This window comes from Typopeltis vanoorti, chromosome 7 (genome assembly GCF_054136105.1).
Source record: "Typopeltis vanoorti isolate ZY-2024b chromosome 7, IOZ_Tvanoo_1.0, whole genome shotgun sequence".
In the NCBI taxonomy this organism is placed as follows: Eukaryota; Metazoa; Arthropoda; class Arachnida; order Uropygi; family Thelyphonidae; genus Typopeltis; species Typopeltis vanoorti.
Genome location: NC_143555.1, coordinates 136,334,176 through 136,360,460, shown reverse-complemented (window position 1 = coordinate 136,360,460; position 26,285 = coordinate 136,334,176). Strand labels below are relative to the sequence as shown.

General features: G+C 35.5%; 1 protein-coding gene across 3 annotated transcripts in view; it reads right to left on the bottom strand.

The window, feature by feature from the left end:
- Tasp1 (Taspase 1) overlaps positions 1-26,285 on the bottom strand; it is a 164,900-nt gene that overhangs the window by 43,570 nt on the left and 95,045 nt on the right. For all 3 annotated transcript variants that reach the window (XM_090395485.1, XM_090395488.1, XM_090395487.1), the window contains exons 7-9: positions 17,633-17,712; positions 13,528-13,628; positions 3,201-3,356 (exon numbers count right to left, since the gene is read on the bottom strand). In XM_090395485.1, coding sequence (XP_090251611.1) covers positions 3,201-3,356; positions 13,528-13,628; positions 17,633-17,712 — 337 coding nt within the window. The remainder of the gene's footprint in view (positions 1-3,200; positions 3,357-13,527; positions 13,629-17,632; positions 17,713-26,285) is intronic.

Below are 26,285 nucleotides of genomic sequence, written 5' to 3'. Positions count from 1 at the left end.
CAGCAGATGTGGTCACTTGAATTGAATGTGATGGGTACAGTATTTTCAGGGAGGATAGAGAAGATAGAACAGGGGGAGGAGTACTGTTGATGATAGCTGATGTGTTACAGCCAAAGTAGTATATCAAGATGATAGACATGTGAATGAGAGTTCATTTGAGGCAGTCTGGTGCGAAATAGTGACCAATGCAACCAAATATACAGTTGGATGCTGCTATAGGCCAGGAAGTACAGGGGGAGATATTGAATTCATGCATCAGCAAATTAGTGCAATGAGTGAAGGCTTAGTGATTATTATGGGGGATTTTAAATACGGTGATATCAATTGGAAGGAGGAAATATTATGTAGCAAAAATGAAAATGAGTTCACATCTTCTACAAGATAATTACTTGAAACAGCACATAACTGAAGGGACACGTGGTGTGAGAGTGTTGGGCCTGGTTATTGGTTCAGAGGTTATATGCATAAGTAAGGTGTCCTCGTTGCCTCCAATTGGTGGCAATTGGACTTGGGAGGTTGCAAAATCTGTGGATTTTTCTGTTAAGAAGGAGTATATACGGAACTACAGGTTAGGCAATTATAACAAGCTTTGGAGGGCAGAACATATTGCAAGGGAAAGATGTTAGCAGTGCATGGGATAAAATCAGCAGGTATCTGAGGAAAGCAATATCGGATTGTGTCCCCATGGTCAGGAGGTCAAACAAGGCAGGCGTTAGATGGATGAGCAGTAGTATCAAGCTTGATCTGCAAAAAAAGAAAATGTTATGGAGAATTTACAAGGAGAAAGGCAACCAGTACACCCATGAGCAGTACAAGGCTCAAGCTAGGAAGGTTACCAGCATAGTAAGAAAAGCTAAATCAGATTATGAGAAGACCTCAGCCAAAGAGATCAAGGGTAATCCCGAGTTCTTCTGCTATGTGGCAAGTAAGAGGAAGAATGACTTCGGAAGGATAATTTTAGTGGGTGATGATGGTATTGAGGTGACAAAATCAGATGTAATAGTCGAGTTACTGAGTGATCACTTTTCAAAAGCCTATCACCCAAGTGAGGATATCTCTATACCTGTAGCAATACCTAATGTGATAATTGAAGCTAAAGAATCAGAGGTATTAAATATATTACAAAATTTAAATGCAAACACTGCTGTAGGCTTAGATGGAATATCAGCTTGGGTGTTGCATGAATGTGCAAATGAATTGTCAACCCCTCTTACTTGGATATTTAATTTAAGTTTTAACTCTGGTATGGTCCCTAGGGAGTGGAAGTTAGGCAAAGTGGTTCCTTTGTATAAGGGTGGCTCTAAAACTGTGGTAGTTAATTACAGACCAATCACCATCTCAGGAGTAGTGGTAAAAGTATTGGAAAAGTTGGTTAAAGACAAAATTCAAGAATGGGTGGATCAGGATATGATACTCTATAGAGGCCAACATGGTTTTGTTAAAGGTAAATCCTGCCTTAGCAATCTATTAATTATTCATAATAGAATAACATCTGAGTTGGACAAAGGAACAGGCTACACAGTGGTACTTCTGGATTTTGCTAAGGCTTTTGACAGGATACCCGATAGAACACTATTACGCAAACTGGAGCAGATGGGAATGGATATTAAATTGGTGATATGGATAGGAGAATGGCTCAGGGAGAGATACCATAAGGTGGTGTATGGTGGAGCCGAGCCCAGAATGAGGCAGGTGACCAGTAGTGTGCCTCAGGGCTCTGTGCTTGGGCCAATGTTGTTTAATTTGTATATAAATGATATAGGAAATGGCTTACAGAGAGATATTCAGTTGTTTGCTGATGATGCAAAGTTGGGTAGTGCAATAAAAAATCAAGCTGATGTTGAAAGTTTGCAGGATGATTTAAATAAGCTGGTAAAATGGGCAAAAGATAACGGATGTCAGTTCAATGTGGAAAAGTGTAAAGTCATGCATTTTGGTATTAAAAGATTACCAGCTGTGTACTACATTGATGGAAAGGTACTCCAAGAGATTGATGAGGCTAGGGACTTAGGGGTATTGGTAAATAGAGAGATGAAGTTCAGAGGACACATTCCAAGATTGCACATAGGATTACTTGGTTGTTGAGGAACACACTGACATCCAGAGATAAAGAGGTTATTATTCCCCTTTATAAAGCATTGATACTTCCACATTTGGATTACTGTGCTCAGGTCTGGTCACCTGGATCCCTTGGAGATGAGGAGGCTGTGGAGAGGGTTCAGAGAAGAGTGACCAAGTTGGTGAGTGATATAAAAAATGCCCCCTACAATGATAGAAAGAGAAACATTTAAATTACTGAAAGGTTTTTATAGGATTGATGCAGGGGAAATGTTTCAGCTGTGTGATAGTGATGGAAGAACAAGAGATCATCTCTGGAAATTAAAGAAGAGCGTGGGTAACAAAGGTGTCAGAACAAGGTTTTTTGCCTGGAGGGTGGTGAACAAGTGGAATTCATTGCCTGACTTAGTTGTGAGCTCTTCGTCTGTAAATGAATTCAACAAGATATATGACAGATATTGTTTTGCTAGTTTGGGTCTCCCACGATGAGTCTACTAACTCCATGGAGATACCCGTAATAATAATAATAATAATAATAATAATAATAATAATAATAAAATTACGGAGGGCTCATGATACAGGCATTCTTTCTCTCATTTCAGGCTTAGAAATTCTATGATTAATTGTTTTTAAGAAAAATGAGATTTCAAATTTTAACACCTCGCTTTTACAACATATTTGTCACATATGAATGAATATAAAATACCATAAAAATAAAAAAATGAATACAAAAAGAATATTCATGTTAACAATTAGCATGTATCTGTCAGATCAGAAGCAAGCGCCTTGCTTTATCAATCATAATGGCAAATGTATTTGTTTATTATGCAATAATTGTGTGGCTATTTCTAAAAAAAGTAACATAGGAAGACAATTCAAAACCATTCATGCCAATTGTAATTTTAAGTTTAATTATTTAAATCAGGAGGATTCGGCAACACAGAGCCCTTAATATATAAAAGGTTTCTGACCACTGATCTACACCTATAGTTGTTTTATATATATGTATGTCAGAATGCACGCGAAAAGTAATTTAATATTTCTTGTCTCTCCCAAAATAGAATATAGTGTCCTTACAAAATGTTAGCATGCAGAAACACACATCATACATTTTAATATAAATGTAAGTTTAATGAACAAACCTGTCCCACTCTACCTGGCTGCTTAAGAGCTACCCCTCCACTTGATACAGCACTGGCTACGTTACCATAACTATCCAAACACAAAGCTCCAACTGTATCCAGTCTTACTTCCTCCATGTATTTGTTACTGATGCTTTCTCCTTTCACAGTTCTAGTCTATGAAAGAGCAAGAGCAAAAGAAACTATATAATGAAAACTATTACAATAAAAATAAATGTAATATACAACTGTAATGTTGTAAATCCATAAATATTTTCAAAGTTAAGAATGTGAAGAAATTAAAAAAAAAAAAATGCAAAATAATAACATAATTCACAACATGTACTCTCACCATCCCCACTTGGCACGCCATTCCACTTACTATTCTGCATAGAAAAAAACTTTCTCTCAAAAATGCTATGCTGTCTAACTGGTAGTAAAAACAGATATTAGAAGAATTAAATCATCATCTTCAAATTCCTGACATGTACCCTCAAGGAGTGTACAGGGTATTATGAGAGTACTACATGAAAAACTTCCTATCAACAATTTTCCTCCAGATCAATCTGTTATCTGACAAAGCACCAACATTATCAGATCTTATATTTGTCTTTGAAGGCACTTTTTACTATATCAATGCACCTATATCTTGGTCTTCTTCTGGGTCTTTTTCATGCCAACCTGGCAGACAACACTTGTTTTGCTAATCTTTCCTCCCATTCTGTTTAAGTGACCATACCACCTAAGATCAGTTCTGCTAACGCATTCCGGATGCTAATAATGTCAATTCTTTCCTAATATCCCTGATGATATTGCCATTGATGCCATCTGTTCAAGCCCTGATCTTTTTCAGGACTCTGATACCTGTGGTCTCTAGTATTGGTCTAGTGTTTTATTTCTAACCCAGCTCTCAGATCCATAAGTTAAAACTGGTTTGAACAATGTCTTGTATACAGATTATTTAGTGTTTTGACTAATTTATCTCTTATTCTACATAAATTTATTCTATTGATTTCCTACCATATCAGCTTTTATTGATTCTGTTGTCTATTTCCATATTTAATTTACCATCTTCATTAAAAATTGTGCCCAAGTAGATGAAATGTTTTATTTGTACTATAGGTTCTCTATTCACAATGCAAAGTTGATATTTTAAATGTTTCTGCCTACTGTACGACCACAGATGTGAGACCCCTCGACACTTCTGCGCATGACAGAAGAAGGCAAATCCATTCCGAAAATAGGATAATGAATGAGTTTCGTGGGATGAGTGTTTATCATCATCATCATCAAATTCCTGCCATGTACCCTCAAGGAGTGTACAGGATAATGATAGTACTACATGAAAAAAATTACATCATTACTAACTTCCTATCTACAATTTTCCTCTAAATCAGTCTGTTACTTGTCAAGACTCCAACATTATCAGATCTTATATTTCTATCATCTAAGGCACTTTGTACCGTATCAATCCACCTATATCTTGGACTTCCTCTGGGTCGTTTTCCTGCCAACCTGGCAGAGAACACTTGTTTTGCTAATCTTTCCACTCCCATTCTATTTAAGTGACCATACCACCTGAGATTAGCTCTGCTAACGCATTCCTGGATGCTGACAATGTCAAGTTCTTTCCTAATATCCTCATTTTTAATATGATATTGCCAATTAAGCCATCTGTTCACGCCTCTAATCTTTCTCAGGACTCTCATATCTGTGGTCTCTAGTCTTTGATCAAGTGTTTTACTTCTGACCCAGCTCTCATATCCATAAGTTAAAACTGATTTGAACACTGTCTTGTATACAGCTAATTTAGTGTTCCAACTAATTTCTCTCTTATTCCATATGAATTTATTCAATTGACTTCCCACCATACCAGCTTTGCTGATTCTGTTGTCTATTTCTATATTTAATTTACCATCTTCAGTAAAAATTGTGCCTAAGTAGCTGAAATGTTTTACTTGTTCCACAGGTTCTCCATTCACAACACAGTTGACATTTTCAATGATTCTGTCTATTTTCATTGTCTTTGTCTTTTTATTGCTGACCTTCATACCATATCTATTACAACAGCAATTGAATTTATTCAGAGAATCTTGCAGACTTGTAGCGGATTTATTTAGAAGTATAACATCATCCGCATAAAGCAAAGAGCTGACATTAACTTCTCCAATTTTGATATTAGGTTTAATACCACTTTCCTTCATAATGTGATCCATATAGATAATGAATAACAGAGGGGATAATGTACATCCTTGTCTCACACCAGATTTAACATTAAACCATCTTCCTGTACTTCCTTCAATTCTCACTGCTGACTTACAACTCGAATAAAGAATAAGTATTGCTTGATATAATGCCCCGTTGACACCATATAACTGCAGCGTATTGAATAGCTTCTCTCTTGGCACCTTGTCATATGCCTTTTCCAAATCGACAAAACTTAAATACAGATCTCTGTTATGTTCCCATGCATTCTCGACTATTTGTCGTAAAGTGAAGATCTGATCCTGACAGCCTCTATTTGGCCTGAATCCAGCTTGTTCCTCACCAAGCTTTTCTTCCACAATTCTTCTCAACTGTTTCTCAAGTATACTTGCATAGATCTTGCTAGGAACACTCAGTAGGGAAATAGCTCTGTAATTCTCACATTCAGTTTTATTTCCCTTTTTATATATGGGTACTATGAGAGCTCTACTCCAATCATCAGGAATTCGTCCCTCTGTCCAGGCTTTCTGAACTATGCAGTGCAGCCACTGTAAGACTTTTATACCACCATACTTCAGCATTTCTGGTCGATTATCATCTACTCCTGCTGCCTTTCCACATTTCAAGTCTTTGATGGCTTTTTCTACTTCAAGTACTGATATGTATTCCTGACTGCATGCCTGGTCAGTGTTTTATTATCACTGTGCTGTCATCACTGCTTGTTTCATTTAGCAGTTTTTCAAAGTAATTACTCCATACTTCAAGGATATCTTTTTCTCCTGTTTTCATGTCACCTTTATCATCTCTAACTCCTTTTACAGCACTCTTTCCTCCATTCCTGAGCTTCTTCAACAACCTCCAGAATATTTTGCCACCTTCTTGATATTTATTTTCTATATTATTGCCAAAGTCCTCCCATGACTTTTGTTTCAGCTAGTTTTACACACTGTTTAGCTTTCTTACATTTGTCTCTGTATTCTGTAAGATTAAAAACTGACTTATTTGCCAGGAACTTTTGATATGCTTTCTTCTTTTCCTTCACTGCCTCTTTAACTTTCTGTGTCCACCAGGGAGTTCTGATTTTTTTATCCTTGCACACCACCTCACCACATGCCTCTCTGGCAGAATCAATCAATGTTTTCTTCAGAGTTTGCCACCGATTCTCCAAGGTTTGATTCCTGTTCTCAAATTCTTTCATTTTCTTTTCAATAATCTTTCTGTATTTTAGTCTACAGTTCACATCTGAGAGCTGCTCAACTTTTATTCACTTTAAAACTTTCTTAGATGTTATTCTTTTCAATATGGAATTCGATTTTATCCTGCTCAAGACTAAATAGTGATCACTTCCAATTTCAAATCCTCTGTACACTCTGGTGTCCTGTACCAGGGAGAAAATATCACTATCAACAATAACATAGTCAATGAGACTTTTCTTATTCCTAGCCTCTTCTCTCCATGTGAATTCGTGCACATTTTTATGTTGGAACACGGTGTTAGTAATAACCAGTCCATGTACTGAGCAGAAATCCAACAGATATTTGCCATTATTATTAGCTTTGCTCTTTTCTCCAAATTTTCCCAAAATATATTTGTATGTCTCACAATCATTTCCTGCTCTGCTATTTAGATCCCCAACAAGGACCAACTTTTCCTTTTTCATTGTGTCAGTTGCTTTTTCTAAAGCCTCAAAAAATTCCTCCACTTCTACCTTAGTAAAACCTTCTGTGGGACCATAGGCACAAATAAGTCTCATTGTCCAGTTCCCCATTCTCATATTTGTCCACATCACTCTACTTGAGACTGCCTGCCATTCAAGAAGATTAGCCTCGTATTTAGTGTTGAATACTATGGCTATTCCTTCTTTTCCTCGATTGTCATTGCCTGAGCATAACATTTTGTATTTATTGCTCAGAAAGATCTCACCAGTTTTTGTCTTTTTTGTTTCAGTCACCCCTATTATGTCAATCTGGTATTTTTCTAATTCCTCAGCTAGCTCCATTTCTTTGCCATTCAGGCTTCTTACGTTGATAGTACCGATCTTTAACTCTGGTGATGTTGAGTTGGGGTTTGTTTTCAGATTTGTTCTAGTAGCTGACTTTTCGCTGTTCGCCCTGGTTCCCTGGCAACAACAACGGGGGCCTTGTTTAACCGGGCGACGCCCCAGCCAACATGAAATTTTGTCATGTTGTACCATCATTTTTTATTTTGGTTTAACCAATAAGAATACAATTTGGTTGGCTAAATTCCAAATTGCCAGCCCATCCTCGTTCATTCAGTATCCAGGTAGATAACCAACAGGGTGCACCACGAGAAGGTGAGGATTGGACATTAGGTCAGAAGCCCTGGTCGTTTCTCCGCATTCCTTTAAAGCTATGTGGAGGTCTCCTCTCAGTTATACAGCTTTGACCCTTAAGCATCCCATTTATTATTATATGTCAGAAAATTAGGTTTTCTTTTATGAAAATTCTAATATTTTAAAGTGTTAACTATTTTGCTTGTACAACAGTTGGAAAATTTTATGTATAAAGCATGTGATTATGCATGTTAGTGATAAATTCGTGCATTGCCTTATTCCTTTCTCCTTGTCAACATCAGGATTGGACATTAGGTGAGAAGCCCTGGTCGGTTCTCCGCATTCCTTTAAAGGCTATGTGGAGGTCTCCTCTCAGTTATACAGCTTTGACCCTTAAGCATCCCGTTTATTATTATGTCAGAAAATTAGGTTTTCTTTTATGAAAATTCTAATTTTTTAAAGTGTTAACTATTTTGCTTGTACAACAGTTTGAAAATTTTATGTATAAAGCATGTGATTATGCATGTTAGTGATAAATTCGTGCATTGCCTTATTCCTTTCTCCTCATCAACATGAATTGACTCTTCTTGGCAATCTGCCAGCAACTGCTCTCATTTCTGTGGTTGGACAGTATTTTCATTGTTTTGTCTTGTTATTGCTGATTTTCACACCAAATGTCTATATTTTGGTTGAGAAGGAATTTTGAAATGTATTCACATTTTGATTTGCTAATTCCTTCGATGTTAAGATGACAGATTCGGACTTGGATTCCGAGATTTCTAGTCAGTTGGTTCTTCAAACCATTCACTTCTGATTGCTTCATGTAGTTAGTAGCCAGAAAATCCATGGATAGACTGACTGCCAAGGTCGCTCTAGCTCATTTAGCATTATCCAGGGAGCACCATGAGGAGGCGAGCTAGGATTGCACTCCTTCCAAATCTGATTTGGAAGGGATGCAATCTCCTAAATACCTAGGAGTTACACTTGATCACACCTTATCATATAAGAAACATGCTGAAAACACAGCTGGAAAAATTAGAACCAGAAACAACATCATCCAGAAATTATGTGGCACATCTTGAGGTGCAGCAGCAACCACATTAAGAACATCCGCACTCGGATTGGTTTTTTCGGTGGCAGAGTACTGCGCTCCTGTTTGGCTCAACAGCTTCCATACCAAACTAACTGACCGCCAGCTTAACACCACAACGCAACTTATCACTGGAACCATAAAAACAACTCCTATTTACTGGCTCCTAAGCTGAGTAACATAATACCACCAAATCTACGAAGACGATGCTCTACTACATGAATATGATAAAATACTCAGAAACACTGTTTCTGAGTATTTTATCATATCCCCTCTCTATGAAGCTAAACACCTGAGAACGACCAACTACAACACCAAAGAACAATGGAAGCGAATGTAGAGCATAAATACCAATGCTCAACTCCAAACTTGGTTTGATAGGCATCGTCTCAACATCCCGGGTATGGAACTGAGCCAAAAGACTTGGACAATGCTGAACAGGATTTGCACCGGACATGGAAGATGTGCAAGCTCCCTCTACAAGTGGGGAAAAATTCCCTCACCGGAATACGACTGCAGGCACCTGAATCAATCAATCCACCACATCTCTACTGAGTGCAGTCTTCGTGCATACACAGGCCAAAGAACGACTTCCTGGAGGCGACACCGCCTGTTATAGAATGGATCAGACAACTTGATATTAACCTATAAGTGTTTTGTTTGTTGAAAGTATAAGCGTCTTTGTTTTATTCTAATTGTTTGTCACTTTTCTATATATTTATTTTGACTTATGTACCTTTATAACTGCATGTAGATTTCCATATGCTAAATAAATAAAATTCATACCAAATTTATTACAACAGTTATTGAATTTAGTCAGGGAATCTTGCAGTCTTGTACTGGATTTATTTAAAAGTCTAATATCATCTGCATAAAGTAAAGAGCTGAGATTAACATCTCCAATTTTGATATCATGTTTAGTACCACTTTCCTTCATAATGTGATCCATATAAATAATTAATAACAGAAGGAGTAACGTACAACCTTGTCTGACACCAGATTTAACAAATCATCTTCCAGTACTTCCTTCAATTTTCACTGCTAACTTACAACTCAAATAAATACAAAGTATTGCTTGATACATTGCCCCAGTGACACCATATAACTGTAGCACTTTGAACAGCTTCTCTCTTGGCATCCTGTCATATGCCTTTTCCAGATCTATAAAACTCAAATACATTTTATTCAAATTAAGTGGATATTGAAGAGTTTGAAATTCTTGTAGTTTCTCTATTCAGCTTTGAAATAATGTTGGATTCAATATCCACTTAATTTGAATAATTTTGCATCGCCAAAGCGAAGCCTTTTTATTTCAGTTAAAGACAGATCTTTGTTATATTCCCATGAATTCTCAACTATTTGTTGTAAAGTGAAAATCTGATCCTGATAGCCTCTATTTGGCATTAATCCAGCTTGCTCTTCATCAAGCTTCCCTTCCACAATCCTTTTCAACCATTTCCCAGGTATACTTGCATAAATCTTACCAGGAACACTCAGTAAGGAAATACCTCTGTAATTCTCACTTTCAGTTTTATTTCCCTTTTTATATATGGGTACTATGAGCACTCTAGTCCAATCATCTGGAATTTGTCCCTCTGTCCAGGCATTCTGAACTATGCAGTGCAGCCACTACAAGACTTTTATACCTCTGTATTTGAGAATTTCTGGTCGACTATCATGTACTCCTGCTACCTTTCCACATTTCATGCTTTTGATGGCTTTTTCTACTTCAAGTATGGATGTACATTCCTGGTTGCACCTTTTGAGTGTTTTTTATCACTGTGCTGTCACTGCTTTTTTTCTTTAACAATTTCACAATAATTACCCCATACATCAAGGATATCTTTTTCTCCAGTTTTCATGTCATCTTTACCATTCTCTAATTCCTTTTATTACAGCATTCTTTCTTCCATTTCTGAACTTTTTCAACAGCCTTCAGAATATTTTGCCACCTTCCTGATATTTATTTTCCATGTTCTTATCAAAGTCTTGCCATGACTTTTGTTTAACTAGTTTTACACAATATAAGAAAGTTAAACAGAGTAACTTTCTTACATTTGTCTCTGTATGCTCTAAGAGCACAAGCTGACTTATTCACCAGGAACTGTCAATATGCTTTCTTCCTTTCCTTCACTGCCTCTTTGTTTCCTGTGTCCATAAGTGAGTTCTGATTTTTCTATCCTTGCAGACAACCTCACCACATGCCTCTCTGGCTGAATCAATCAATGTTTTTTTCAGGATTTGCCACTGAATCTCCAAGGTTTGGTTCCTGTTTTCAAACTCTTTAATTTTTTTTCTTGAATATTGTTTGTGTATTTTAGTCTAAATATCTGAGAGCTGCTCAACTTTTATTCGCTTTAAAACTTTCTTACATGTTATTCTTTTCAATATGAAATTCAATTTTATCATGCTGAAAACTACCTGGTGATTACTTCTAATTTCAAATAGTCTGTACACTCTAGTATCCTGCACCAGTGAGAAAACATCACCATCAACAATAACATAGTCAATGAGACTTTTCTTATTGCTTGCCTCTTCTCTCCATGTGAATTTGTGCACATTTTTATGTTGGAACATTGTGTTAGTAATAACCAGTCCAATGGACGTCCTGAACAGAAATCCAACAGGTATTTGCCATTATTATTAGCTTTGCTCTTTATTCCAAATTTTCTCAAAATATTTCTGTATGTTCGACAATCATTTCCTACTCTGCTATTTAGATCTCCAACAAGGACCGACTTTTCCATTTTCATTGTGTCAGATGCTTTCTCTAAAACTTCAAAAAATTCCTCCACTTCTACCTTAGTAGAACCTTCTGTGGGACCATAGGAACAAATCAGTCTCTTTGTCCAGTTCCCCATGCTGATATTTGTCCACATGACTCTACTTGATATTGCCTGCCATTAAAGAAGATTAGCCTTGTATTTAGTGTTGAATGCTATAGCTACTAGGTGGTAGATATTTCGTCGCCTGGTGAAAGATCACCACCATCTTCTGAGTGTAACAGTTGTCTACATTATTGCTTAAAGCTGAATGATGCTCGAAAATGAAATGGTACAGCAATACCAAACTGATAAAATCCTCAGTACTGACTTATACAACCATTTAGCTAGCTCATAGCATCACATTAGCTTATGGACATTGCCAGGTTCAAATTAAACTATAAGGTTTAAGTTTGTAATCTTCCCACTCAAGATATACAGATTATCCAATATCCATATTTCCACTGATGCTCTCTGACATATGGTGAATGTAAAGTGCAATTAACAAAATAATATTTTCTCAGTAAAAAATAGCTAGAACTTGAAAGAAATATGATCTCTGCATAAAAAAACGCTTTCAAATCCCATATAGAGCTAGCTACCTTATCTACTCTCTCTTAAAGACCAATTCTCTTCCATCTCAGCTCTTATAACTTGTCAAATTATGAACTGGAAGAAATTGACACCACAGTATTACTTAAAAATGTTTTTTCTCTGACATTACTAATCTCTCTTCAACTGCTAGCCATATGTTAATTCATCTGGAAGTACATCATACAAGACATAAGATACAACAAAGGGTTGTCTTCCCTACCCACTGCCAGCCAATTTTTATATGGAAATTAATAAAAAGAAATTATCTTGAAGCTACTGTTCTCAAATCTACTATCTGATCACAGGTAGATACATTCACACATTTTCTCACTATTGGCTCCCTTCCAGCAATATTGTATTAACTAAATTAAATAAACACTTTCAACATCAATTTCTGTTCTAGCCAGGTTTTCCACACAGCTGAATGTTTTTCACTGCACCTTCTAATGGCTACAATGGAAAGTACAATTAACAAAATACTAGTTTCTCAGTAAAAAAAAAATAGCTAGAACTTAAATCCCATACAAAGCTAGCTACCTTATCTGCTCTCTTAAAGGCCAATTCTTTTCCATCTCAGCTCTTATAACTTGTCAAATTATGAACAAATTGGAAGACAAAATTTTGTCTTGAAGAACATAAGAAATATATCTTCTGCTGCAATTATGGTCATTCAGTTTTAAATGAACATACCTTGGATATCATGCATAAAAAAAACTATACTTTGCTACATTAAATACACATGACTTTTTTTTTTAAATCAGCAGCTGATTTAAAAATGCAACCAAACTTCAATAAATATGGTTATTTGAAGGTTCCCAAGATTTGAGAAACAGGAAGAGTCAAGGCTGCCTAATCATTAGGACTGAAAATCTTTTTGGACTAGAGTTTCAGTCTAATATCTTCTGCTCTTCTACTTATTCTTTGTGTGAATTATATGCATTGTTGCAATTCTTATATTTTCAATGATGTCCCTGACTGAGATGAAATAGTGAAACCATTAAGCCTCTGTTTAATTCATTTCTTGTAGTTTTTCATTTCGTTAAACCAAAATATGAGCCCAGCACGAAAGCCTAAATGCTTGAATAAATAATTATTTATATACTAGTTTATAAAGCATTCCATGCTCAGTTAAATATTACAAATGTGTTAATATGAACTGTTGTATGATCACTGGAAGATAACTTTTTAAATTGATATTGAAAATAAAAATGTATTAAAAGTCAGATTTCAGTCATGTTTGTATACTACTCAATAAACACAGATAAGAAAAGTGCATCTTATAATTGAATGACCACTTAAAGATATAAATCGCATTTCAAGATAGCAAATTTCTAAATAGAAAATTTGCAAGCTTTTTCAAATTTTAAGCATAAACACATTTTTTTTTTTTTTTTTTTTTTTTACCTTCTTTTCATCTTTTGATACTCCAGCAAACTTCTTTGTATTATTCTTTTCACAATCTAATAGTTTTCTTTTGTATTTTGCAAAGGTGCCCAAGGAACTTTCTAACAAGAAAAAAAATCAAACAGTGTACTTAAAAAAATAATGAAAACAAAATAAAAATGAAGTTCTTCCCTACTAAAATAAAATTGCTCAATGTCCAGATAACTAAAACAAGATATATTCAGAAACAAATTGGATGGAAATTAACTAAACAATTCTGAATGAGATATTATGAAACTAAGCTTACATTGGAAAATATATCAAGCGACAAATATATAACAAAACTACAGAACTCCACCAGAAATTACTACAATTATTTTCACTAAATGATAACAAGATGGGTAAAATCATAACTGTCCTAAAAAACAATTCATGGAGTTCATGCTACCAAAATTACTAGAATATCCTCTTGTGAATATGATTAAGTGCTTTGGAAGATTTTTTACACCAAGAACAGTATTTCAATTCAGCAGATTTATGATTTGTACAGTGTTAGCAGTTTTACAGGTGAGAAGTAGTGACTTGAGTGAAATAGGACACTTTGTGAATATAAAAATATCAATGTGATGTGTTTGTGCAAAGAGGGATTAAAAGAGAAATGTGATCTTGTCTGGAGATCTGAGTGTTATCAAAGGGAAGGCAAAGAGAAATGAAATCTTTCTTGTAAGAAATAAGATAGGGATGCATTTTAGTAGCAGTGTGCGCCATAAGATTATCCTAGTCCCACTGAAAAAGAGCAGATCTTAAAGTTTGGAACTTCATGTTTTTTTTTCAAACAAACAAGAGGAATGTAGTGAACTGTTGTCAGCAAAGCTATCAGTAGGATTTGTAATCAGTGAGAGGTCATTTATGCATAGGATCAAGTGGGCAGAAGTACAGAGGGAAAAAAAAAGTATAAATGTATTGTGAAGAAATCTGAAGAAAAAGGCCATCCAAAATGACATATAATGAATGACAAGAGAGAAAACTGTCAGTCAAATGTTTGGAGAATCTTGTAGTCTTCTCAAATCCTTTCCATGATGTGTCCAAAGACAGGTGAGCACCAACTAGGAGATGTACTATGGACTGAGAGCAAAAGAATCCATATCACTGGTCATTAATTAACTAATGAGCTTCCAGATGTTGAAGAAGTTGGCTGTTAATGATCTTCGGCATCACTTCTGAGAGAGCTGAAAGACATCCTGCCATCGCTCTTCTTCTCCAGCTCCTACACAGATGACCATGGTAAATTATCTCTCAAAATATATTTCGCTCTGTTCTCTTCCTCTACTATTTCAGTGGAAAGAAATTAGAGGAATCCAGGGTAGCTTTTGGTCTTGCAAGTTATGTCTCCAATTGTCCTTAAAACGTTTGCCCCAGAAATAATATCTTCCTATATCTTCTTTGCAATGCCACAAAAAATATTACATCCATTCGAAAAGAAAAAAAAAAACATGATAAAAGCCATCAAAGTAGCAACTAATTCTTATACAATAGCAAAATGGATTTTGGTACTTGTATCTATAAGGGATATGCTGTGCATTATGGGATACCAAAACTGTTTGATGTGAAACCAATCATCTGTACATATGCAAGTATCTACTTGCATATGTAGAGATGATTGGCAAAAATACTTGCTATCACTTGTCTAAGTATATGGATTACAGAAAATTATGCTTTAGAGATAAGCAAAGAGATTAGGATGATTATCCAAGTTTAGAGAGGGACTGCAAGGAATTTTAGAGCCAGAGTGGATAAAAAATACTAGATTCTAGGTTTGGAATTTCCTGATGTGGGATGTCGGATATCATGGGCACACGTGTGCTGCCCTTGCATCAGAAGAAATCATGTCAAGCATAGCTTGGAAAGTTGATGCAAGCAGTAATTGATGTCAACTGAGTATAATCTGTTCATATCATCTTGAAAATTAACATTGGTTTTGTTCCTTACATCTCTTCTCAACCTTAGATCATCTACAAACAACTGCATATTCCCATTTGAACAACTCTGAATATCATTAACATATGAGCTAAACAATAATGACTCTAAACTATATATTTCACAAATAATGCAAGTGGAGCTCATAATAGTATGTCAATAGCATAATATATTACATAGGGCAATCATAATTCAATCCAAATTACTGCTTATCTCAAGACACACACACGAGGTCAGCATATATCTTTTGATGCTATGTAAGCTATCTCAGAAAAGATATGAACTTTTTTGTTTAGTTTAACTAAACAAGATCAGCAAAAAAAGCTTTAAATTGCCTTATTCTCCCGCTTACGTAAGAATCTTTACTGACAAGAAGCTGAAGCATACTCGCTATCACATAAAGCTAAAGCTTTTTGTCACTGTTCAGGGATTATGTGGAGACAGCAGAGATCATGAAGTGTATATACAATAGTAATCTAGTTGCAAAATCAGGTATTTGTTTCTCCTGTAAAATTAGTTTCATTCATCTGCCTGCAAAACCAGCTTCTAGGGAGATAGTTTAGCGACCATGAGGTGAGAGACAGCTTTTGCATAATGCCACTCACACTGAAATTGCCTTCCTGTATGCAGTATTATTTCAAGCTAAGGGAAATGAAATTCTAGTAACATACTCAAAAAGCCACACAGACAATGATAATATAAGAGAATTCAACTACAAAAATGACAGAGGAAATTACATAAGTATATCCAAAAATAAATAACAATATTAACAATGTTTGCCAGAATAAATGTGAAATTTTTAAGAGGATAAAAATTCTTCCTGGTTAAGGTAAGAGATGTTGGAAACTTGTTTAGTAAAGAATTTGTGGAAGACCAAAAAATAAAGAACTTGTTCAGTTTTAATTAAATAATTTAATAAGTGTACAGGAGATAATGATGGCATTCTGGAAGCAAAGATTGCTACAAATACAGACAGCAAAAAATTAACTGAAAAAAAAAATTTTTTTTCAATCAATTTCTTCTTTATAACAATGTTTAATTTTTAGAATGAATGAATAAAATTTGTAGCTATTCTTTTTGTTTCTAAAAGTAATTAAAAACATACTGAATAACAAATGGATAAAATAATATATTTATCCATATGTTTAGATATGCTTCTTCAAAGCAATATTTTTGGCCAGGATATTGAGACTATCCCTCTGTGCTGGTTACATTACTTAAAATGAACAAAGTGGAATAAATGTCTAAAGCAACAGTGTATGTAGTGAACCTGAGTCTGTTTTTTTTTTTTTTTTTTTAATGTTGCTCTCACCTATGAAAGGCTATTTGTCAAACCTATAGTACATTTTATACTGTGGATGAGGTAAGGATTTTAAAAAAAATATATCAATTTTACATAGTGTGGAAACCCTGCTCTAGATATCAAACACGCAACTGAAAACAACATTTGAACTTTTGGCTGAAAAAAAAAAAAAAAAGTAATAAGTAACACTTCAGCTAAGAAAAAAAAAATTACTGTTCCTTTAGAAAATTATGGTGACCACTGAAAAATTCTATAAAAAATGATTTTAACATGCATGGATTTGAAACTATTTGACTCACATTATGAATAATGTCTGGCAATTGCTTGTTCCCTGGAAGCATTATTTTGAAATGGTACCCTACTATTCTTCACTGATAAGTTTCTGGGTGAAAAAGCCCTGCTGCTTCTTTATGAGATCAGCTAATGCATTACAGTATATAAGCTGTTTACCTCAATGTCCATCTAAATTATTTCTAATTTACTTTAAAATGACTGAAATCATATGTTGATTTTGTGCAATAAAAGTATCTTTATTAACCTCTCTACCGGCTGTTGGATGAAACAGTGAGACCAAAGTGCACTTCTTATCCATGTTATTCAATAGGTGTTTTAGAATCATATCCAGATTTTGCTAGACATCTATAGACGTCATGGCCGATTGGGGTGTTAAATGGAATCCAGTAAGATATTAAAAACAGATTTTCAAATATATTTTAACTGGTAAACTTCATCTGAAGAGCTTCTTTAATGTGATTAAAAAATTATATTAAAAATATTACAAGAAATTATGCATGGCCATCAGCTGATAGTAACATAAATTTCATAGTATACAAGAAAATACTTTACCTGAAGTCATACTAAGGGGCAAAACTGTTTTCATTCCATGCTGTATGGCCCATTTTTCAGCTCCTTTACCTACAAGTAAACTGATAACACTATATATAACCATTCATTTACATAATTAATGTTACCATGTAGGATATAAATAATAAAATATATACAAAATAATGCTATTTTATACAATATTTCATTTCACTTTGATTATATTAATGTTTAGTAACCTCATAGCACTTGAGGAGGGAAGATTCACAAATTTTCACATAAAAGTAAAAAACTGAATATCATTTAATAATTGTTTTGGGCCTAACAAATCATAGTGCTTAAGTTATGATAAAAGAAACTGGTAGTGCTTACCATTAAGGTAATATATGCAAGTGTGGTTGGATACACCAGATGTAGGAGGCCCAACTAAATAAATGTTCCTGTCAACAATTTCATACTGCTCATATCATTATTAATGTTCATTAGTGGTAATACATACTTATATCACATATGTTTTTCTTCTTTTCAGAATAATCACACTGTTGCTTTCAATGATTTGAGTTTAACCCTTTCTTATTGCCTACACTGGCATCATTACTGACTATCAGTTGATCCATAACCAAACTTCTTATTATTAACAAGGGCAAGACAGTAGTGTTGATCCCATAAGCTAATCCCAAGAATTTAGCTGAAAATTTAAAAAGGCAATGCCTTATAATCTTATGTAGGTAGTTGCATTTAAAGAGCATTATTTGTTTTAACATGCCAACGGTAATCCATGTTATGCTCATCTCCAGTATTCAAATATTATGCAATTGGGGGGGGACATGCTAAGCCCTTCAAGTACAGATATCTTAAACATGAATGCCAATTTCTATTATATAAGAGACTATCTACATGAGTTTAACAATTATTTAATGTCTAGTAGTGCTGTCTCTTGGTATTACCATCTTATCATGCACGTAACTGAAGGGACACGTGGTGTGAGAGTGTTGGACCTGGTTATTGGTTCAGAGGTTATATGCATAAGTAAGGTGTCCTCGTTACCTCCAGTTGGTGAAAGCGATCATGTGGTATTGACTTGGGAGGTTGCAAAATCTGTGGATTTTTCTATTAAGAAGGGGTATGTACGGAACTACAGGTTAGGCAATTATAACAAGCTTCGGAGTGAGCTTGCAGCCATCCCATGGCAGAACATATTGCAAGGGAAAGATGTTAGCAGTGCTTGGGATAAAATCAGCGGGTATCTGAGGAAAGCATTATCAGATTGTGTCCCCATGGTTAGGAGGTCAAACAAGGCAGGCATTAGATGGATGAGCAGTAGTATCAAGCTTGAACTGCAAAAAAAGAAAATGTTATGGAGAATTTACAAGGAGAAAGGCGATCAGGACACCCATGAGCAGTACAAGGCTCAAGCTAGGAAAGTTACCAGCATAGTAAGAAAAGCTAAATCAGATTATGAGAAGACCTTAGCCAAAGAGATCAAGGGTAATCCCAAAGAGTTCTTCCGCTATGTGGCAAGTAAGAGGAAGAATGACTTCGGAAGGATAACCTTAGTGGGTGCTGATGGTATTGAGGTGACAAAATCAGATGTAATAGTCGAGTTACTGAGTGATCACTTTTCAAAAGTCTATCACCCAAGTGAGGATATCTCTATACCTACAGCAATACCTAATGTGAGAATTGAAGCTAAAGAATCAGAGGTATTAAATATATTGCAAAACTTAAATGCAAACACTGCGGTAGGCTTAGATGGAATATCAGCTCGGGTGTTGCGTGAATGTGCAAATGAATTGTCAACCCCTCTCACCTGGATATTTAACTTAAGTTTGAACTCTGGTATGGTCCCTAGGGAGTGGAAGTTAGGCAAAGTGGTTCCTTTGCATAAGGGTGGCTCTAAAACTGCGGTATTGAATTACAGACCAATCACCATCTCAGGAGTAGTGGTAAAAGTATTGGAAAAGTTGGTTAAAGACAAAATTCAAGAATGGGTGGATCAGGATATGATACTCTATAGAGGCCAACATGGTTTTGTTAAAGGTAGATCCTGCCTTAGCAATCTATTAACTATTCATAATAGAATAACATCTGAGTTGGACAAAGGAACTGGCTACACAGTGGTACTTCTGGATTTTGCTAAGGCTTTTGACAGGATACCCCATAGAACACTGTTACGCAAATTGGAGCAGATGGGAATGGATATTAAATTGGTGATATGGATAGGAGAATGGCTCAGGGAGAGATACCATAAGGTGGTGTATGGAGGAGCCGAGTCCAGAATGAGGCAGGTGACCAGTGGTGTGCCTCAGGGCTCTGTGCTTGGGCCAATGTTGTTTAATTTGTATATAAATGATATAGGAAACGGCTTAAAGGGAGATATTCAGTTGTTTGCTGATGATGCAAAGTTGTGTAGTGCAATAAAAAATCAAGCTGATGTTGAAAGTTTGCAGGAGGATTTAAATAAGCTGGTAAAATGGGCAAAAGAAAATGGATGTCAGTTCAATGTGGAAAAGTGTAAAGTCATGCATTTTGGGATTAAAAGATTACCAGCTGTGTACTACATCGATGGAAAGGTACTCCAAGAGATTGATGAGGCTAGGGACTTAGGGGTATTGGTAGATAGGGAGATGAAGTTCAGAGGACACATTGCTAAGGTGTCCAAGATTGCACATAGGATTACTTGGTTGTTGAGGAACACACTGACATCCAGAGATAAAGAGGTTATTATTCCCCTTTATAAAGCATTGATACTTCCACATTTGGATTACTGTGCTCAGGTCTGGTCACCTGGATTCCTTGGAGATGAGGAGGCTGTGGAGAGGGTTCAGAGAAGAGTGACCAAGTTGGTGAGTGATATAAAAAATGCTCCCTACATTGATAGATTGAGAGCTTGTGGATTGCAGAGATTGGTTGATAGGCGAAGAAGAGGGGATATGATAGAAACATTCAAATTACTAAAAGGTTTTTATAGGATTGATGCAGGGGAAATGTTTCAGCTGTGTGAAAGTGATGGAAGAACAAGAGGTCATCTCTGGAAATTAAAGAAGAGTGTGGTTAACAAAGGTGTCAGAACAAGGTTTTTTGCCTGGAGGGTGGTGAATGAGTGGAATTCATTGCCTGACTTAGTTGTGAGCTCTTCGTCTGTAAATGAATTCAAGAAGAGATATGACAGATATTGTTTTGCTAGTTTGGGTCTCCCGCGATGAGTCTACTGACTCCATGGAGATACCCGTAATAATAATAATAATAATAATAATAATAATAATCATCTATTTCTGATATGCTCTCAAGGGATGTATAGGCTACTATGACAGTACTACATGATTAAGATTACATTATTACTGATTTCATATCAATGATTCTCCTCGAAATTAGTCTATTGCTTGTCACCATTCCAAAACTGTCTTATCTAACATTACAGTCTTCTAAAACCACTTCTAGTTGAATCAAACCACCTAGATGTTAGTCCTACTCGGAGCCTTTTTCTTACTGTCTTGGTATCAAACACCTTTTGTTTTGCTAAACTTTCCTCTCTTATTTTGTTTAAGTAACCATACCACTTTAGATTAGCCCTGCTCACACATTCTTGAATGAAAACAATGGCAAGTTTCTTCCTTATGTTTTCATTTTTAATATGATTCTGTGACCTTCTCAGAATTCTCATATCTGTAGTCTTTAATCAAGTGTCTAACCCGGCTCACAGATTCATAACTTAAAAGTTTAAACACTGTCTCGTGTACTTAGTTTAGTGTTTTGGCTAATTTCTCTCTTATTCCATATAAATTTATTTAAATGGCTATCCCACCATACCAGATTTACTTATTCTGTTGTCTACTTTTTTGTTGTCCAAATTTAATTTGCCATTTTCACTAAAAACTGTGCAAATTTGCAGAAATATTTTACAGGTTTTCCATTGAGAATGCATGTGAAGTTTCTTATATTTTTGGTCACGTGGTTAGCTGAGTGGCTGTGAGCTTTGCAACCATATGCCCAGGAATGGAGTGTCCTGAGTTCGATTCCCGACATTGACGTGAGGAGCTTAGGATCTTTCTCAGACATAGCCAAGTTAGCTAGTCTTGGGAACTCAATGCTTTTACAGACATAGGATACACCAGGAGACATAGGGATAACCACCTTATCCTTGTATAAGGTTGCGGTTAAATGAATAGAAAACCCTCGACGCTGCAAGGTAAAAGAGGGAAAAAGGAAGAAGAAGAAGGTCTTTTTATTGCTGAATTTCTTGTCAAATTTATTACAGCTGTTATTCAATTTAGTCAGAGAATCTTGTACACTTTCACCAAATGTGTTTGGGGGTACATTATCTGTTCAAATCAAAGACCTAATTTTAATATCAGGTTTAACGCTACTTTCTTTCATAATCATTATTATTATTACGTGACACCTCCAGGGAGTGCAAAGACTCATCGAGGAAGGGCACCTACTCTACAACTCTGTCTCCACCAACTATAACACACACAGCAAATACCATCACCATCTACCACCCACCACCACCACCACCACCACTAGTATTTACACAGACAATCACAAACATCCACACCCGCAGCAGGATTCGAACCCGCAGCCTTTTGGCTGGAGAGTGGATACGCTAACCACTCTGCCAACCAGACTGGTAATAATGTGATCCATATAGTGCACACTCTTATCTTACATTCGATTTTACATCAAACCACCTTTGTTTTCCCTTCAATTTTAACCATTGACTTAGAGCTTAAATACACAGACTATATATTACTGTGTAAAATGTACCATTTATCCCCTATAATTGTCACATTTTGAAAAGCTTTTCTCTGGGCACCTTGTCATATGCCTTTTCCATATCTACAAAACATAAGCCCTTGTTAACACTCCCATGATTTCTCAACAATTTGTCGTAAAGTGAAAATCTGATCTGGATGATCTCTATTTGCCCTGAATCCAGCTTATTCTTCTCAGAGTTCGTCATCATCATCAGCATCCATGATATGTACTCTCAAGGAGTGTTCAGGCAACTATGACAGAACTACATGATTAAGTTTACAGTATTACTAATCTCTGATCAACAATTTTCCTCCATTAGTCTATTACTTTTTAGCACTCCAGTATTGTCATATTAATATTTTGGTCTTCTTGGGAACTTCCAAGAAGGGTCTTCCTCCGAGTCATTTTCCTACCATTTTAGCATTAAACACTTGCTTTGCTAACCATTTCTCTCCCATTCTGTTTAAGTGACCATACCACCTTAGATTAACTGCTCACACATTTCTGAATGCTAACAATGTCAAATTCCTTCCTTCCTAATATCTTCATTTTTAATATGATTCTACCAATGATTCCATCTGTTCACTCTCCTAATTTTCCTCAGAACTCTAATATCCGTAGTCTCTAAGCATTAATCAAGTGATTTATTTCTAATCCAACTCTGAGATCCCCCAAGTTAAAATTAATTTGAACACTGTCTTTTATACTGCTAGTTTAGTACTGGTGAATACTAAATAATAATGGCAAATACCTTGCCCAGGTACCTGCCATTATTATTAGATCTGCTGTTTCCTCCAAATGTTCCTAGTTTTTAACATGCCTCGTGGGAATAATTTCCTAATTTGTTAAATACGATACATTATATTGGATTTATTGGACCATGATTTTGATAAACATATATATATAACTGTTGACAAGTTTCGCCAGCTGGGGTCTGTCTGGCTTTTTCAAGATGAGAAAGGTTATACTAATATTAAATGCTAAAACAAAATAATGCAGTAATGACTTAAAAATCAGTTAAACAAATTGAAGAGCACGCGTGACATCAAAATCATAGGAATTAGGTTAGAAAGCAAGAAAGCATAAAGCATGGAGACTTAGTCATTGTTATTAAACTGCGTTTTATAATTTTTCACGTAATTGAGTTCTGCTAACCATAATGAATTTATTAAGTTTTCCAAATGTTTTTTAATATTATGCCTTGGTTTCTATTGAGTTTGTCTCCTGTCCATAGTACCACTGCAGCTTCTTTAAAGATTTTACATCTGAAATCTTCTTCAACGTATGGCATGGAGCTGTTGTCCCAATCTATGGAATGGTTTGAAATTGAGAAATGATGTGCTAATCCTGAGGTGTCTGTTCTGTTATTATTTACATCTCCGACATGTTCTTTCTTTCGGATTTCTAGGCTTTGTGAAGTTTGGCCTATGTAAGTCATTCCACACGAACACGGTATGCTGTAAACTCCCGCGTATTTGTAGAAAGTGATGCTGTCCTTAGGGGATCTTAACATGTGCTGTGTAGTTAAAATAGGTTTAAATGCAACTCTGATGTTAAAAGGCTTCATGATTCTTGCTATTTTGATAAAGACTGAGCCTGCATAAGGTACGACGATGGACGACACGTACTGTGTCACTAGAGGTTGTTGCTGGGAGTTGTTTCTATAGAGGATCTTTTGAATTATATTTTGTGGATAACTATTTTTGGATAAAGTTTTTGATATAAGTGAGAGCTCATCAAGTATATCTTTTTCTTCTGTGATGATATTTTTTGCTCTGTCTTTTAGCATATGTATGATGCTAAGTTTCTGAAAGAACTAATAACATGAGGGATAGTATATCATATGCAAATAATCCTCCACATACCAACATTCATATAACACATGGTAGTAAAGTGCAATCTACAATAATCTATTGGAATTCTTCCAATTTTGAAATTTCAATGAAGGCTTCTACTCTATCGACTTTGCCAGACAGAACAGACTGGAAGTCTATTCACTCACCCACTCGTTCTCTTCTGCATCAAAATTTAAAATAACTGAGTAAACACAATAATGCTTTTTCTAACATAAAGAAGACACTTCGACATAATTCCAACTACTTCCTGTTACCTTACTTATAAGATAATAGGAAATGGCTGAGCCAACAATCTAAAAAACATGTTCTGGATATATTTACAACTTCAAGCTTATAGCAAGTGGAAGTCTTATAGTGGTTTCCAAGAGCAAAATCCCTACCACTTCTGTTTCAGATAAACCAAAACTCACCACTTAAAAAGCTTTTATGAACATTCCTTATATCCTACATAGGATTCATACCATGTCTTTTCAACTAAGGGACAGATTGACTTGTTCTCCTGACTACACCTTGGTAGCAAATGATAACATAAATGAATAATATACTAGTTATATGAAACTATAGTTATAGCCAATATATTTACATTCATGAATTATACATATTTATATAATTTGCATTTAAGATTTCAATGAGTAAATTTGCAATTTACTCATTGAAATTAGTAAATTCACTCATTTCATAGTCTTCATTGGCTACTAGATGTGTGTTCTCTCACCAGGCCCTGTGTTGTGGCATAGATAACTAGACACAAATACATTTGTTATCAATGATAAAAGTATAATTTTTCTTAAAGATCCTTTAAAATATGAATTAAATGAAGATTACATAACATGATTAACATTATTTTCACCCTGACAGGTATGGTTTGAATGAAATTGTCTCATCTTTAAAACTACAGTATAAACTAACCATGAAACTTATGTACCATAAGTGCTAAACCAGTTTATTAAAGCCTTAAACCATCCGAAAAAAAAAGCATCCTCATCTTTTCAGAAAATCATTAATCATTGATACACTAACAGCGTGGTTAGCCTAGTGGCTTTGCGCTTTGCAACCATATGCCTGGGGAAGGAGTGTCCCAGGTTTGATTCCCGTCGAAAACGTGAGGAACTTCCTCAGGCATAGTCAAGTTAGCCGGTCTTGGGCGCGGGGCAGTAGGGTTTTTTCCCACCAGTTTATCTGGCATTTTTCATCCCGCAAGCAGGCAAACCGGCCCCGTGAACATACGCTTCTACTGTCAAGAATATATCCACCTCAGCAGCAGATTAGGCAACAGGTCGGCTGGAAGTGGTACTAACAAAGAAGTCGCATCTAAGTAACATGTGGACCCTGCATAGGAAGCGGGAATAACGCATAGTGAAAGAAGAAGATTAATCATTGATACACTCAAATACTAACTTTTTTACAAATGAGAACTATTCCAAATCATCTGGAATTTGACTTTCTGACCAAGCCCTTTGCATTATGTAGCGTAGCCACTGAAAATCTTTTATACCTTCATATGTGAGCATTTCTAGTCAAATCATTGAGCAGCTGCCTTTTACACATTTCAGGCTTTCAATAACTTTTTTTCTAATTTCAAGTATCGATATGTATTCCTGATTGCATACCTCTTGAATAATTTCTACTACTGTTCTGTCACTGCTTGTTTCATTTAACAGTCTTTTAAAGTAATGACTCCAGACATCATTAATAGATATAACAAAACCACAATACAGAAAATAATCAATAATTATCATCCTTCTGCCAGACTGTAATCTGATGTTAAAAGGATCTGCATAACTTTCAAGTTCATTTGTTCAGAAGTCTCTTTAAGGGACTTCTGAACAAATAGCAAGGATTCTCTGCAAATGTAATCTGTATTACCATCTTCAAACCAGTCTGAAAGTTATCTTCTTTCCTATCACCTATTAAAGATAAATTATCGCCTTTCTCCTTGCCTGGTGTTTATCAAATACCTTGTTCCTATCAACTTTGCTACTTTGAACATACTAACTATCCTGCTGAGATCAGACTCTATGAACATCAAGGTTGTATAAGATTTCTGGAATCTGAAGGTTCAG